This window comes from Mesoplodon bidens, assembly GCF_964165515.1.
Source record: "Mesoplodon bidens genome assembly, chromosome: 17".
Classification (NCBI taxonomy): domain Eukaryota; kingdom Metazoa; phylum Chordata; class Mammalia; order Artiodactyla; family Ziphiidae; genus Mesoplodon; species Mesoplodon bidens.
The window spans coordinates 67753840-67768344 of record NC_138174.1 but is presented as its reverse complement, the minus strand read 5'-3'; the positions used below and the strand labels follow the sequence as shown (position 1 = coordinate 67768344).

Here is a 14505-nt window from a genome sequence, read left to right as displayed (position 1 = left end):
GTTTGTTTGCCGTGGAATATACATTTTATTATTTTTCTTTTTTATGAAGATATAATTGACATATAATATTGTATTAGTTTTAGGTGTAAAACCTAATGGTTTGATATATGTACATATTGTGAAATGGTCACCACAATAAGTCTAGCTAAGATCCATCACCACACAGAGTTACAGAATTTTTTGTCTTCTGATGAGAACTTTTAAGGTCTACTCTCTTAGCGTCTTTCATAGGTACAATACAGTATTGTTAACTATATAGTCACCATGCTGTACATTACATCCCCAGGACTCATTATTTATCATGTAACTGGAAGTTTATACCTTTTGACCATTTTCACCCATTTCATACTGCTCCCCCATCTGTTCTCTGTATCTAGAGTTCAGTTTTGTGTTTTTTTTTTTTAAGATTCCACATATATGTTAGATCATACAGTATTTGTCTTTCTCTGTTTAACTTATCTCACGTAGCATAATGCCCTCAAGGTCTACCCATGTTGTCGCAAATGGCAAGGTTTCCTTCTTTTTATGGCTGAGTAATATTCCATTGTGTGGTGTTGTGTGTGTACATATTTTCTTTATTTATTCATCTGTCTATAGAGACATTGTTTTTGTATCTTGCCTGTTGTAAATAATGCTGCAACGAACATGGGGATCCAGATATCTTTTTTTTTTTTTTTAATTTATTTGGTTTTGGCTGCGTTGGGTCTTCGTTGCTGCACACGGGCTTTCTCTAGTTGTGGCGAGCGGGGGCTACTCTTCGTTGTGGTGCGCGGTCTTCTCATTGTGGTGGCTTATCTTGTTGTGGAGCACGGGCTCTAGGTGCACGGGCTTCAGTAGTTGTATCATGTGGGCTCACTAGTTGGGGCTCGCGTGCTCTAGAGCACAGGCTCAGTAGTTGTGGCGCATGGGCTTAGTTGCTCCATGGCATGTGGGATCTTCCCAGACCAGGGCTCGAACCCGTGTCCCCTGCATTGGCAGGCAGATTCTTAACCACTGCGCCACCAGGGAAGCCCCAGATATCTTTTTGAAGTAGTGATTTCATTTCCTTAGGGTAAATACCCAGAAGTGGAATTGCTGGACCATATGGTAGTTCTGTATTAAAATGCTAATTTCTCTTATGCATTCTCTATTAAATTTCCTTCAGTGCAGTAAAGCAGGACCCTTGATACCAATGAACATTCAGGTGTGTATATTTTCATTTGGACTTTGCGATACCCTAAGAAATAGTCACACGTCTTTATTTTCTGCTGTCTTGTCAGCGTGGATTGTACAAAAAGCCAAGGGGAAACACGTGTCATGGTAGCAATGAGTCCTCGCCCCAGCGACTCAGGTCGCCCACATGTTTGTAAGTGTGCAGCTGAGAATCAAAACTTTTTTGTGGTAGAAGTTCAGTCCGGTACTTATTAGATACAAATAATAATAAACACTGTTTATTGTTTAAACTTAGTTTAAAGTGACCTGGTCTTTGTTCTATTTGGACCTGAACATAAATTCAAAGAAAGGTCTAGCATTCATTACTCATAAAATTGAAGTTTAAGAAAAGGGTTTTTACAGAAGAACAGATTTAATATTTTTTATAAGGGAACAAAAAATTGAGTGCTCTGAAATTAATGATTTAACTAGTTAGAAAACTCTTCCAGAGGATACATTTCTTTTTGATAACCCCATTAGCTTTCTTTATAGATGCAGTATCTTTATTATAAAGCTCTGGACAATTTTTAATTGCCTGAGTTTATTAACAAGCAATTCTGTGCTAACCTCTGGAATCCTAGCATTTTTAGAGAGTGAAAAAAAAAAATCTCGTGTAACATTTCTGTCAGCCTCTTTTTTTTTTCTTTTTTTTTTGATGCTTACATAGAATATCTCCAAGCAACATCTTTTAGAACAGAATCTTTTTTTAAATAAGAAAATATCCTTATAAAGAAAGGATAATTATTCTTTAAAAAAAATAAAGAAAGAAAAACGCTAAGTCAGATGAAGTTGATGGTGCACTGGTTATTTTTTCTGAATGCCCGAAACAAAAAGTATTATTCTAATGATAAGACATCCTATCAACATTTCTCTCTGTTAAAGCCTAGTACATATTTTGGATTGGAAACAGGTAATCTCTTTGCACGATAAACTTGATAGAATAGCCAGAAACAATTTCTTTTATAAATGAATACCTTAAAATATTGTTTCATGGGAGTTCAGACAAAGAAGAGAAATTTCATTAGTCTCATTTATAGTGGGAAGGAGAGAATCTTTTCAAGAGGTGAAGGAATTTGCCACAAACCTAGAATAACCATCTTAAATTCTAAACTATTATGAAACACAAGATCTCAGATCACTGTTCTAAGTTCTTAAACTTTATTTGTTGTGTTGCTCTCCTTACCATAGTTCAGGCAGCTAAAACAGGATAACTCTTGATTCTTGGGGTCTCATTTCCTCCTGCTTTCCACTGTGATTCAAGACATGTTTTTCTTTGACTTAGAATTACACTGCTTAAAAGAAATTCGGGCAATCGTGTAACTCACATAGTCTAGGACACTTGTTTTTAGATTTGGGGTCGTTGCCATCTGAGTTGTGACATCAGTATTCATGTGTGTTCTCTTTTCTCTCTTTCATGTTTCGTGGTTCGTACATTGCTCGATTCTCCCAAAACGGTCTTGTATTTTAGGACGGCAGCGTCTGACTTCTCTCATTCTGCGGGTGGAAGCACTGCTTGGTTGGCTCCCACTTCTGGAACGAGAATCTGATGCTCATTGTGTCGCTCTGGCAGAGGGAGTTGGGACCACCTGTCAGGGTGGAGTGATTCCCACACACACACACCACGCCGTGCCAGTTTTAAGGCAGCAGAGATGCCAGGCGTCGAGTGGTGAAGTGTAGCTCCTACAATGTGATGCTTTTTTCTGAAAGAAGAGCCTCCCACTTGAAAGCAGTGCCAAATCCGAGGCGCAGCGCTTCATTAAATTGATCACATCTGTTGGCACTTGTGGGTGTTGGCACTGACAAGTGTCTTTCTGTTAGTGCGTGTGGGTGTTTTATTCCTGCCCCACCCCCCGCCCCGTGCTCCTTCCCCCACCCCCATCCCCACTGCCTATTAGCCTTTGCCTCCCTTTACCTAAGTGATTGGATTATCTCAGGTAACAGAGACATATACTGAAACAAAGAAAACACTTTCTAAACCAGTCTTTATTAAGTTCTGGATTTTAAAGTGTTGATGTTTGCGAATGCTGCACAATTGTCCTAGTTGTGTTCTTAAGTGATGAGAGATGTTGCGTGGTGTAAGAATAGCTTTTTAGGGTTTTTTTAAAAATTTCCTCTCCTGGGTCATTGGTGCTTAAAATTTAGCAGACTGGATGGAGATGAGATGGAGAACTCTGTCTGAGCCTGAGATGCTTACACAGAGCTATGCACCAGTTAGAATTCCCTATTTGGGGAAGATATTTTTGAATAAAAATAATTCATAAATGCAACTGCACTGGAGGCGATATCTGCCTCTCAGGATATTTATTTTTACTGTTTTTAACAGTTAATTCTAAATGTAAAACTAAAATAATCAGTTTTTCTTATGCCTTTTTAATATTACTTATTTAATTTTTAAAAAATAATTTATTTTAGGGAATGCCCTGGCGGTCCAGTGGTTAGGACTCCGCACACTCACTGCCGAGGGCCCGGGTTCAATCCCTGGTCGGGGAACTAAGTTCCCACAAGCTGTGCAGTGCGGCCAAAAAAATTAAAGTAAAATAAATAAATTTTTTTTTTTTTTTTTTTTTTTTTTTTGCGGTAGGCGGGCCTCTCACTGCTGTGGCCTCTCCCCCTGCAGAGCACAGGCTCCGGACGCGCAGGCTCAGCAGCCATGGCCCACGGGCCCAGCCGCTCCGCGGCACGTGGGATCCTCCCAGACCGGGGCACGAACCCGTGTCCCCTGCATCGGCAGGCGGACTCTCAACCACTGCGCCACCAGGGAAGCCCAATAAATTTTTAAAATAATAATTTATTTTGAAAAAGAGTCTCTTACATGATGGAGATTCTTTCCTTATGAGGGGGTTCAAAGACTAAATTAAAAGTGAAAAGACTTGGGCTTCCCTGGTGGCGCAGTGGTTGACAGTCCGCCTGCCGATGCAGGGGATGCGGGTTCTTGCCCCGGTCCGGGAAGATCCCACATGCCGCGGAGCGGCTGGGCCCGTGAGCCATGGCCGCTGAGCCTGCGCATCCGGAGCCTGTGCTCCGCAGTGGGAGAGGCCACAACAGAGAGAGGCCCGTGTACCGCAAAAAAAAAAAAAAAAAAAAGTGAAAAGACTTGACTTCTGGCTGTATTTGTTCACATTAACAAATTAATAACTTTTTAGTATTAAATACCATCTCATAATTGCCTTCAAAATATAGTAATATAGTAAGGCTTCTAATAGATATGGAAATAAATGAAACCATTGACTCAACAAATATTTACTGAGTACCAGCTGTATGCAAGGTGGCCTCCTGTTATCTGTTTCAGTTGCCTTATTAAAATGCTCAAAGTTGGAAATAAAAGAGTAGCTTGCATTAGTTATTAAGTAAAAACATATAAAAACACAAGTCCAAGTTTATCTAGATTAGCTGTATATATTGGCAATTATTAGCGTTAGTCACCTTGACAAATTAATACTCAAAGAAAATCTTAAATTGGGGAATTACATGGGTAAAACTGTGCTAGAGGAGGTCTTATTACCAGAAGTCTGCTAGGCTGGGCTGTCCCCAAACTCAGGACCACTTTCCCAGTTGATTAATTTTTATGAGGCCTTTCTTGATTGCCCCCAGTACTAGAAACACTTTATCAATGCTGTGTAGGCTGGCCTTGGTTTATCATGCACCCATATACAACACATTCGTAAAGAGGACCCCTTTGATTTATATGAAATAGTTTAAAACTACAGTTAGCTCTTGAACAGCATGGGTGTGAACTGCACGGGTGCACTTGTAGTCAGAGTTTTTTCAATACGCACTTCAGTACTACAGGACTGGAAGTTGGTTGAATCCGCGGATGTGGAACCTCGGATACCGAGGAACATGGGGCGCTGACTGTGAAGTTATACCGAGGTGTCGGGCCCTGAATCTCCAGTGCAAGAGTCAACTGTATTAGTTTCACCCAGCTTTCTAGTTTGGATTGTGGGAAAACTGAAGTGTATGTGCATGCTTAGTCTTATGACTCCTGATAACATATCAAGTGCTAATCTGGTGGGGATTGGGGAGAAATAATTGGATTTAAATAGGCAACGAGTTTCGTATTTTCCGAGTTTTTCAAAGGCAGACTTGGAATACAAACACAGCTGTGCAGATCATTTCTTAAATGAGCTGGGTCTCAGCGCATGGTGTAAATAGTGCTGTGCAATAGGAAATACAGTGTGAGCCATTCAGGTCATAACAAAATTTCTACTGGCCACATGATAAAAAGAAACAGGTTAGATGAATTTTAACTATACATTTTTAGCCCGATATATCAAAAATATTATAATTTCAGCATGTAATCAGTGTACAAATGATGAAGTGTTTAGCATTCTTTTTTTCATACGGAGTCTTCAAAATCAGGTGTGTGTTTGACCCTTCCAGCACATCTCAATAGGTTAAGAGGTAAATTTCAGGTGTTCAGTAACTGCCACACCTCCTCTTGGACAGTGGAGGTCTAGAATTTGGTTTTCTGAATGTGAAGCCATCACTGGGTTTATAACTGGTCCCTGAAATTGCCACTGTTGAGAAGTGACACTCATATTTAATAAACACTGAAACTGAAGAAACTTCTTCAGCAAAGACTCATCTTCATCTTTCGCACGTTTCCACACTGGACATGTTTGAACAAAATCAGAAGTATAAGAGAAAAGTAAAGAGTAGGGCTGTCCCAGAGGAACTGTGAGAAAGATTGGAGAGTTGGAGGGAGTCTGAGTCCCTTGTGGTGAAATTATGGGGTGAGATTAGGGAGAAGGCTATCAGTGAACCTGAAGGTTGTGTTTTTTATATGTTATTTTTCTATATTCAGTGAAATCTCTGATTTAGCCAACTAAGGAAAAAATCCATTTTAAATTCCAGACAAGTGGAACGTGAGCCCATCACTTCCACAGCCCTGTAGTAATTTAACTTTGTGTTAAGGCAGTACTTTCAAGAGCAGTCCTTTGGGTGTTTTAATGGAGGAACTGGGAATTTTTTTCCTATCCAAAACCACTGGTCCGTGGGGGGGGAATTAATCCCTGTTACAGTCAAGTAAAACACAAGCTAATTCAGTTTTTCTAGGAAGAAATATAAAATAATCAAGGGACTTGCTTTTAATGTTAAGAACAGGGAACATTACATTGGGAAATCATATTATGTTTCCTTAAGAGGTATGAACACAGATTGTGGGGGTAGAAGCTTAAAAAATCAAATCCAGGTAAAGGGGCGAGGAAGGGAGAAGTCCATTTGGTTTTTTTTTTTGGTCGCACTGCACAGCTTGCAGGCTCTTAGTTCCCCGACCAGGGATCGAACCCATGCCCCCTGCAGTGGAAGCGCAGAGTCCCAACCACTGGACCACCAGGGAAGTCCCTCCATTTGGTATCTAGTGAACTACTGAACCTGATGCTTGGTGGACATGAAAACAAATGGCTGAGGTCAGCCTACACTGCCATCTCCCATGCAGGGAGGTGTGGAGCCGGTAGGGGCATAGGAGCTAGGGTTGGGGTGTCTTTTACCCTGTGGAGGAGACTCCATGGTAATTAATGGGTTCGTTTAAGGGTTCTATTTGCATATAAACTGCTGATACGAGAAAATCCTGGAAGTGGTTGGACGCAGACTCAGGACGACGTGTTACCAGAGGAAGGGCTAAGTGAACACACATATGCCAGGATGGAGAGGACAAGCCTTACACTGTCACCCTCCATCCATCACTGTCGTATGTCAGAAGGCATGGGCGTACCCATGCTCTGGCATGGAGCATTGTGAGTGTGATCACCTCTGCTTTGCCAGCTGGACCCTTGTGCTCACCTGCTAAAACATGTGAGGCCTTTCTTTAAATCATATCCTAAAAGGAATTAACTAATACGTTAGCTTTAGGGTTATTTTGGCTTTTTTTTTTTTTTTTAAAGCCTTGGTGTCTGTGAACACTTGTCTGCTAATGATTGCTACCAAATGCCCAAAGAAAATAATAAATTCCTGGGGCTTCCCTGGCGGTCCAGGGGTTAAAACTCCACACTTCCAATGCGGGGAGTGCGGGTTCGATCCCTGGTTGGGGAACTAAGATCCCACATGCCAAGCGGCAGGGCCAAAAAATAATAATAAATTCCAATAAATATGTAAACACCCCAGTGCAGTCATGTCTAATGTAACAAGGCTCTGTCGTTGTGGCTCGTAACTGTGATCTCTTGGTATTACATATAAAACGTAATTAATTTCTACAAGTGAAATTATCCATAGTTTGCTTGATGGAACTAAATATTCCGATATACAGTGGTTTGCGATAAAGAGAACTTGGCTCCCAGGCACTGTGCCACCTGGGCTACTGGAGAGGCACTGCTCTAGGGCAGCAGGAAGTGGGGGGAGGCTGGCGTGGGCTCGCTCTAAGAAAGCGTGTTACACGACCCAAAGTTAAAAGCGACATGGGCTGTCATGGAAAAAGTGACACCCATCACTGACGTTCCTGACATCAAGGCCCCGTGGCCCCCTGCTGGAAACATCTTGGAAGGGATTCCGGCCTTCCCATCACTGCAAGGGAGATTATAGGCACAGCCTCCAAAAGCGCTCCAGATACTCCTACACTGTTGTTCTGTGATTCTTCAGCCCCTCGCCCCTTCCGGTAGATAATCAGGTGCTGCGGCTTCTGGAGCTTGGAGGAGTTGCTCCAAAGAGCCAGGCCTGGTGCCCGGGATGCAGCAGTGAGCAAGCTTCCCACCTAGGGTGATGCTCCTTGACCTTTAGCATCAGAATCACCTCGGGGGCTGGTTCAAAGGCTTACAGCTGGGCTCCACCCTCGAGTTCCTGAGTCCGAGGTTCTGAGTGGGGCCTGAGAGTCTGCCTTCCTTACATGATTCAGGGTGGGTCCATGGACCACACGCTGTGAGTGGCACTGGTTTAGTGCAATGGTCTCAACTGGGCGTGACCCCCTCCCACCCCCCAGGACATCTGGCAAAGTCTGACATTCTTGCTCGCCACCGCTGAGGGCTGGAAGTGCTTCCGGCATCTCATGGGTAGAAACAAGGGAGGCTCTAAACATCCTACAATGCAGAGAACTGACCCACCCAAACGTCAGCAGTGCCAAGGGTGCGAAACCCCATCTGGGGAAAAGACAGAAAACATCAAGCATTTGCAATAAAATGTGAGGCGAACGTAGTGATTGATTGTGCTGAGGGCAGTGTAGGTGCTACGCTGGGCCTAACTTAATCTAGGGGGTCAGTTAGGGGCACTGGGGTGTGTGAGACAGACCCTGCCCTTGGGCAGTCAGGCGTGCACACAGTAGGACCATTTGCTGTTCTAACTGTGAATAAAGCCCAGTGAATTGGGAAGGGAGGCTGCCCAAGAGAGAGGGAGTGGGTCCACAGCTTGAGTGACCTTTGGCAGCTGAATAAGACGGCAGGATTCTGCCGGGAACGTTCTAGCCTAAGAGAGTGGAATGTGCAAAGCCCAGTGAGCAGGTTGACCCGTGTGCCTGGAATATAGACCGAGGGAACCCGGAGAGAGGCTGTGTCGCCCAGCAGCAAGGCCTTAAATGCCATTCTCAGCATTGGGACCCTTTTATCATGTCAGCAGCAGGAAGGATTGGAAAGGCTTACAGCAAGAGTGTTCGTTGTGTTTTATGGGACAGTGGATTCCAAATCGGTGAGGCTTTCTTGTTTGTTGATCATTTGGCCTGGTGAAAAGCGTTCTGATGCCTCAACTATACAGCCAAATAAAACTTTTCTGTATTCTATTAATTCTGCCTGTTTGTACATTAAATTAGGAAATTTGACATACGGAGAGTCCTAAGAAAAGCTGAAAGGCTCAGAAAATGTTGGCCTTTGTGTCCTTTTGCTTGACTTCCGAATCTCTTCAGCCATCATAGCCTGTTTGTGACTAGGACACTTTCCCCGCCAGCCTACTGGGCCCTTGGCAGCATGGGGATCAGTCCTGTTCATGGTTTGTTGAGAGACCAGGGGGCTTGGCTGGATGCAGACCCTCGATATGTTGAGAGGAGTCTCCACCCACACGTAGAAAGTTCAAGGCTCGCAGCACTTCCCAACCCAGACCCCACAGCTGTTTCAGGACAGGGAGCCCAGGACTTTCATCCTGGGGTTTTGCTGATGATTCTTACATATTCACTTCACTCAGGATCTGCATCTCACACACACACACACACACACCCCTTAATTGTTGGTTTCTTGCTCAAGCAGTTTAATGAGAACCAAGGTGCATCTTTTCACTGAACAACAAGCTTGGCACATTTTGGTGACAAGGTGAGAGATCAGCCACCCCCTTGCATCAAAGCCCCATTGGAAGACCCTCTCCCTCAAACCTGGGGTGGTTTTGCTGATTCATGTGCAACAAACACTGAATGCTTTCTGGGGTCCCGGCACTATACCAAGTGATTTCTTTTTTTTTTTTTTTTTTTTTTGCGGTACGCGGACCTCTCACCACTGTGGCCTCTCCCGTTGTGGAACACAGGCTCCGGACGCGCAGGCCCAGCGGCCATGGCTCACGGGCCCAGCCGCTCCGCGGCATGTGGAATCTTCCCAAACCGGGGCACGAACCCGCGTCCCCTGCATCGGCAGGTGGACTCTCAACCACTGCGCCACCAGGGAAGCCCCCAAGTGATTTCTTTTAATGTGTAGTTTTTAGTATGGTTTTTAATACATGCACATAGTTAAGAAAATTTAGACAGTATAAAACATTACCCGGTGAAAAGTAAGACTTCCTCCCTTTAATTTTTCTTCTTAAAACTGTTCAGAGGGCCTCCCTGGTGGCGCAGTGGTTGAGAGTCCGCCTGCCGATGCAGGGGATACGGGTTCGTGCCCCGGTCCGGGAGGATCCCATATGCCGCGGAGCGGCTGGGCCTGTGAGCCGTGGCCGCTGAGCCTGCGCGTCCGGAGCCTGTGCTCCGCAACGGGAGAGGCCACAACAGTGAGAGGCCCGCATACCGCAAAAAAAAAAAAAAAAAAAAAAAAAAAAAAAAAAAAAAAAAACTGTTCAGAAACTACTGTAGTTAGTTTCTTGTGTGTTCTCCAGAGATATGTTTTGCATTTACAAGCATAGTTATGTAACTTTTAACACAAGTGGCCAGGTATTTCTATATATTTTTTCTCTCTCAAGTAGGGGATATATAGGTAATGTTGCCCCCATTTTATTGATGAAGTCACTGAGACGGTTAGTAAAAGTAACTTGTCCAAGGTTACTTGGTAAATGGCAGAGCTGGAATTTAGACGAGGAGTTCCGGTTTTAAGCAGAGGTGACCCAAGATTGATGGGCACCTCCTCCAAGCAGGTTCACTTTGCCCGACCTCAAACTTAAGGGTGTTTTTAATTTTAATTTTATTTTTTTAATTAATTTTTTATATTGACGTATAGTTGATTTACAATGTTGTGTTGATTTCTGCTGTACAGCAAAGTGATTCAGTTATATATACATTCTTTTTTTAATATTTTCCATTATGGTTTATCACAGGATATTGAATATAGTTCCCTGTGCTATAGAGTAGGACCTTGTTGTTTATCCATCCTATATATAAAAGCTCACATCTGCTCACCCCAACCTCCCCCTCCATCCCTCCCCCAACCTCCTCTCCCTTGGCAACCACCAGTCTGTCCTCTATGTCCATGATTCTGTTTCTGTTTCATAGGTAGGCTCATTTGTGTCATATTTTAAATTCCATATATAGGTGATAACATATGGTGTTTGTCTTTCTTTTTTTTTGTAAATTTATTTATTTATTTATTTCTGGCTATGTTGGGTCTTCGTTGCTGCACGTGGGCTTTTCTCTAGTTGCGGCGAGTGGGGGCTACTCTTTGTAGCGGTGCGCGAGCTTCTCACTGCGGCAGCTTCTCTTGTTGCGGAGCACGGGCTCTAGGCATGCGGGCTTCAGTAGTTGTGGCACACGGGCTTAGTTGCTCCGCGGCATGTGGGATCTTCCTGGACCAGGGCTTGAACACGTGTCCCCTACATTGGCAGGCAGATCCTTAACCACTGCGCCACCAGGGAAGTCCCATGTCTTTCTCTTTCTGACTTACTTCACTTAGTATGATAATCTCTAGGTCCATCCATGTTGCTGCAAATGGCATTATTTCATTCTTTTTTATGGCTGAGTAATATTGTGTATATTACTCAAATACTGTATATATTGTGTATACACATCGTGTATATATACCACATCTTCTTTATCCATTCATCTGTCAGTAGACATTTAGCTTGTTTCCATGTCTTGGCTGTTGTGAACAGTGCTGCTATGAACATAGGGGTGCTAAACTTAGGTCTTTTTTAAATGTTTGTTCACCATCTACCTCAATGAGGAGGTGAGGGTGTCACAGAGGAACAGAGAGGAGCATCACTGTGCCCTTTCTTCTCCGCCTGAGCAGTTCAGCTCTGGCCCCCAACTTGCATCCACCAGCCACCCGCCAGTGGATAGCAGACCCTCCCTCCTCAGAAGCCCATTTAGGGACCATCACTTATCACTGGAGCTCATCCCCACCCAAGCTGCTTACTACAGCAGTCACATTTCTGGTGATGCTTTGGCTTCCCGTTGATGCTTGAGTGTCCATGCATGTGGGCTCACTGGTCCTGCATCCTGCATCCTTCAGAGCTATTCCACGATGGTAGCAGAGCAGAGGTTCCTAAGCCACCAGGTGTTCAGAGAGCCCAGACTCCACCTGGAAGGGGTGGACACTCTCAGAGCAGTGCTGGACTCCAACCCTGGGAGTGGTCGAGATTCTCAGAGCAGATTGGGGATTCCCGTCGCCCCCTGTTGGGACAGCAGCAGCGACTGCTGGGTCCTGTGCAACCAGATGCAGTGCATACACCCCCAGTGGGAGTTCTCGGCACGCCCTGTCAGAATGGCCTGTTAGGTGACTGGCCAGGTGGGAAGAAGGAACTTACCCCGTTGGGACTCTGCCTTGAGATGTCTTTGTGGCCAGGGCTGCATTACAGTGCCTCCCAAAGGCTCTGGGCACCTGCTGGGGTCCCCTTGAGAAGGGGATGTGTGTGCCATGTAGAGGGTGCTGTCTAACCAGAAATGGGGGTCTAACACACTCACCCACAGAGAAATGCTGTCCGAAGACCAAACTGTTTTTAAATTGTGGCTATTGAAGGTGCATGCTTAGAATTTTAGTTCCAGGTGTTAACAAGACTGAGCTATGTCGCATGACTTTTGTATTTGTCATTTCTCCTGACTGGCAGCTAACAAGGAGGGGACGCGTTCCACGTTCTGGGTGTTGCTAAGTATCCTTCTGGGAGCAGTGGCTATGCTGTGCAAAGAGCAAGGGATCACTGTGCTGGTAAGACCCGAGGTGCCGTCGGGGCCTGTCTCCCTACACCCCCTTTCCCTCCCGTAAGGACATTTGGGGCTGCCCTGCCCCTGTGACCTCCTCTACTGCACCCCGTTACCGGCCTTCAGTCCTACACCGTTCTGGACCAACTAATTACCTGTGCTGTCCTGCCCCTGGCGGTTTGCGTGGGAATTGACTGTCTCAGTTGCCTCTCATCAGAACTGGTGGACACGGAGTGGGGACAGTTCCTGAAAAGCGGTGATTAGCCCTCTTGGAGAGGTCCTAGGGAAAAGAGAAACAAGACTGCTGTGGCTTTTCTGGGGTGCTCTCGTGTTTCGGCAGTCCTAAATAAAGCAGTGTTCTAAATACAGCAGTGTTCTGAACCCACCTCTGCTCCTGGTCCCGATTAAACACGCATTGATGTGCGTTATGTTACACCCACCTTCCCCCAGAAACATGAGGAGAGGGCTCTGAAGAGTCCAGGCATGCGCCTCCTATGTCCGATCTAAGTTGAAGCCCGAAAAAGAGAGAGGTGTTGAAATGCACTCTCCTTTTTCTCCATTCCAGCCAGTTTCCCACCTTACATTATTACAGGGAAACTGAGACATTAGGGCTGTGCACGGATGTAGAGAAATGGAAAACAGAGATGGGGGGGCGTGGCTCGTATCAGAAGCTGTGGGAAAGAAAGAGCGGTCCGAGCTCTTTGGGGTCTGACACTAGCCGAGGCAAAGATCAGTGGTTTTATTGGGCTTGGTCTGTAAATTAAGGTTAGCCAGCTAGGAAATGGCATAGAATTACTGTGCAAAGATACCTGAATTTCATGAGTTATTTTTTTAAAGTTTGCTCTAAACCAGTGTCTCTCAACCTTGGCAGCACTGGTATTTGGGGATGAATCATTCTTTCTTTGGGGCGTGTCCTGTGTATCATAGGATATGTTCCTGGTCTCTACCCACTAGATGCCAGAAGGACACCCACCCTCAGTTGTGACAACCTAGAATGTCTCCAGACATTGCCAGCCACCCCCTGGTGGGAGGGGGAGGACGAAGTCAACCTGCGGGAAACACCGCCGTAAACCCATGCTTGTCTCAAAGTGTGGGTTTTGAGGACCAGTAGCAGCTGCACCACCTGGGAGGGTATTAGAAATTCATGATCTCAGACCCCACCCCAGGCCTGCTGAATCAGAATCTCCCCTTAACAAGGCCCCCAGGTGACTCCTACATCCATCAATGTTTGAGAAGCACTACAAAATTAGGTTGAATTTACATGAATCAAGATACGGTGAAATTGAGCAGCTTTCAAAAAAATCTGACTAGAATGTGGACATTTCAATGATGAATTTCCGCGGGAAGGAGGAGGGAGTGCCGGACTCGTGTTTGGCTCAGTCCTCGTGACGACATGACCCCGTCATCCCTGGGTGACTGTCCTATAGCTCCCAGGCAGAAAAACAAACAGTATAAGAAGACAGCGCAGCTCAACAGGGAGCGTCTGCCTTCTAGAAAATGGTTCAGACCCAGGCAGAAATGGCCCTCTGTGACCCACTAAAATCATTCATCCAATGGGTGGATAAAATCAGGATTCTGTGAAGTGATTAACCCAGCACTGGCCTGTGTATTGGATAATTAATGGCTCCCAGCATTTGTGGGAGGGGGTTAAGTAGGGAAGCCACCCTTGCTCTGAAAACCACAAATTACCACTGGCTTCTGATGATTTATGATCTTCTTTGCCACGAAGCCCCATACTAAAAAGAGCCCCGTCATTGAGGGACAGCTTGAACTGTCTACGCAGTGTATGTTCTGACCACTTTACCTGCTTCCGGCAGGGAGTTCGGCCACATGACGTTGCTTGCAGTGGCCACATTTGTAGGAAGTCCACTGCAGTGTAGAGAGTAGAGTCCAAGGCCAGATGAGCCTTCAGCCTGTGACCATAGGTGTCGTAGCTTCAAGAGCAGCCATCACCTGCTAGAAAGGAACTATCGTGATGCTACTGGAAGCTATTGGCATCAGCAGAGCTGCAGTATCACACTCCCAAGGGCCAGTGGCTCCACGTAATTGGAGTTATTTGTCATCCCCCTAAA

General features: G+C 45.1%; 1 protein-coding gene across 2 annotated transcripts in view; it reads left to right on the top strand.

The window, feature by feature from the left end:
* Nucleotides 1-14505, top strand: part of TMTC4 (transmembrane O-mannosyltransferase targeting cadherins 4) — a 63747-nt gene that overhangs the window by 23277 nt on the left and 25965 nt on the right. For both annotated transcript variants that reach the window (XM_081214748.1, XM_081214747.1), the window contains exon 6: nt 12343-12440. In XM_081214748.1, coding sequence (XP_081070874.1) covers nt 12343-12440 — 98 coding nt within the window. The remainder of the gene's footprint in view (nt 1-12342; nt 12441-14505) is intronic.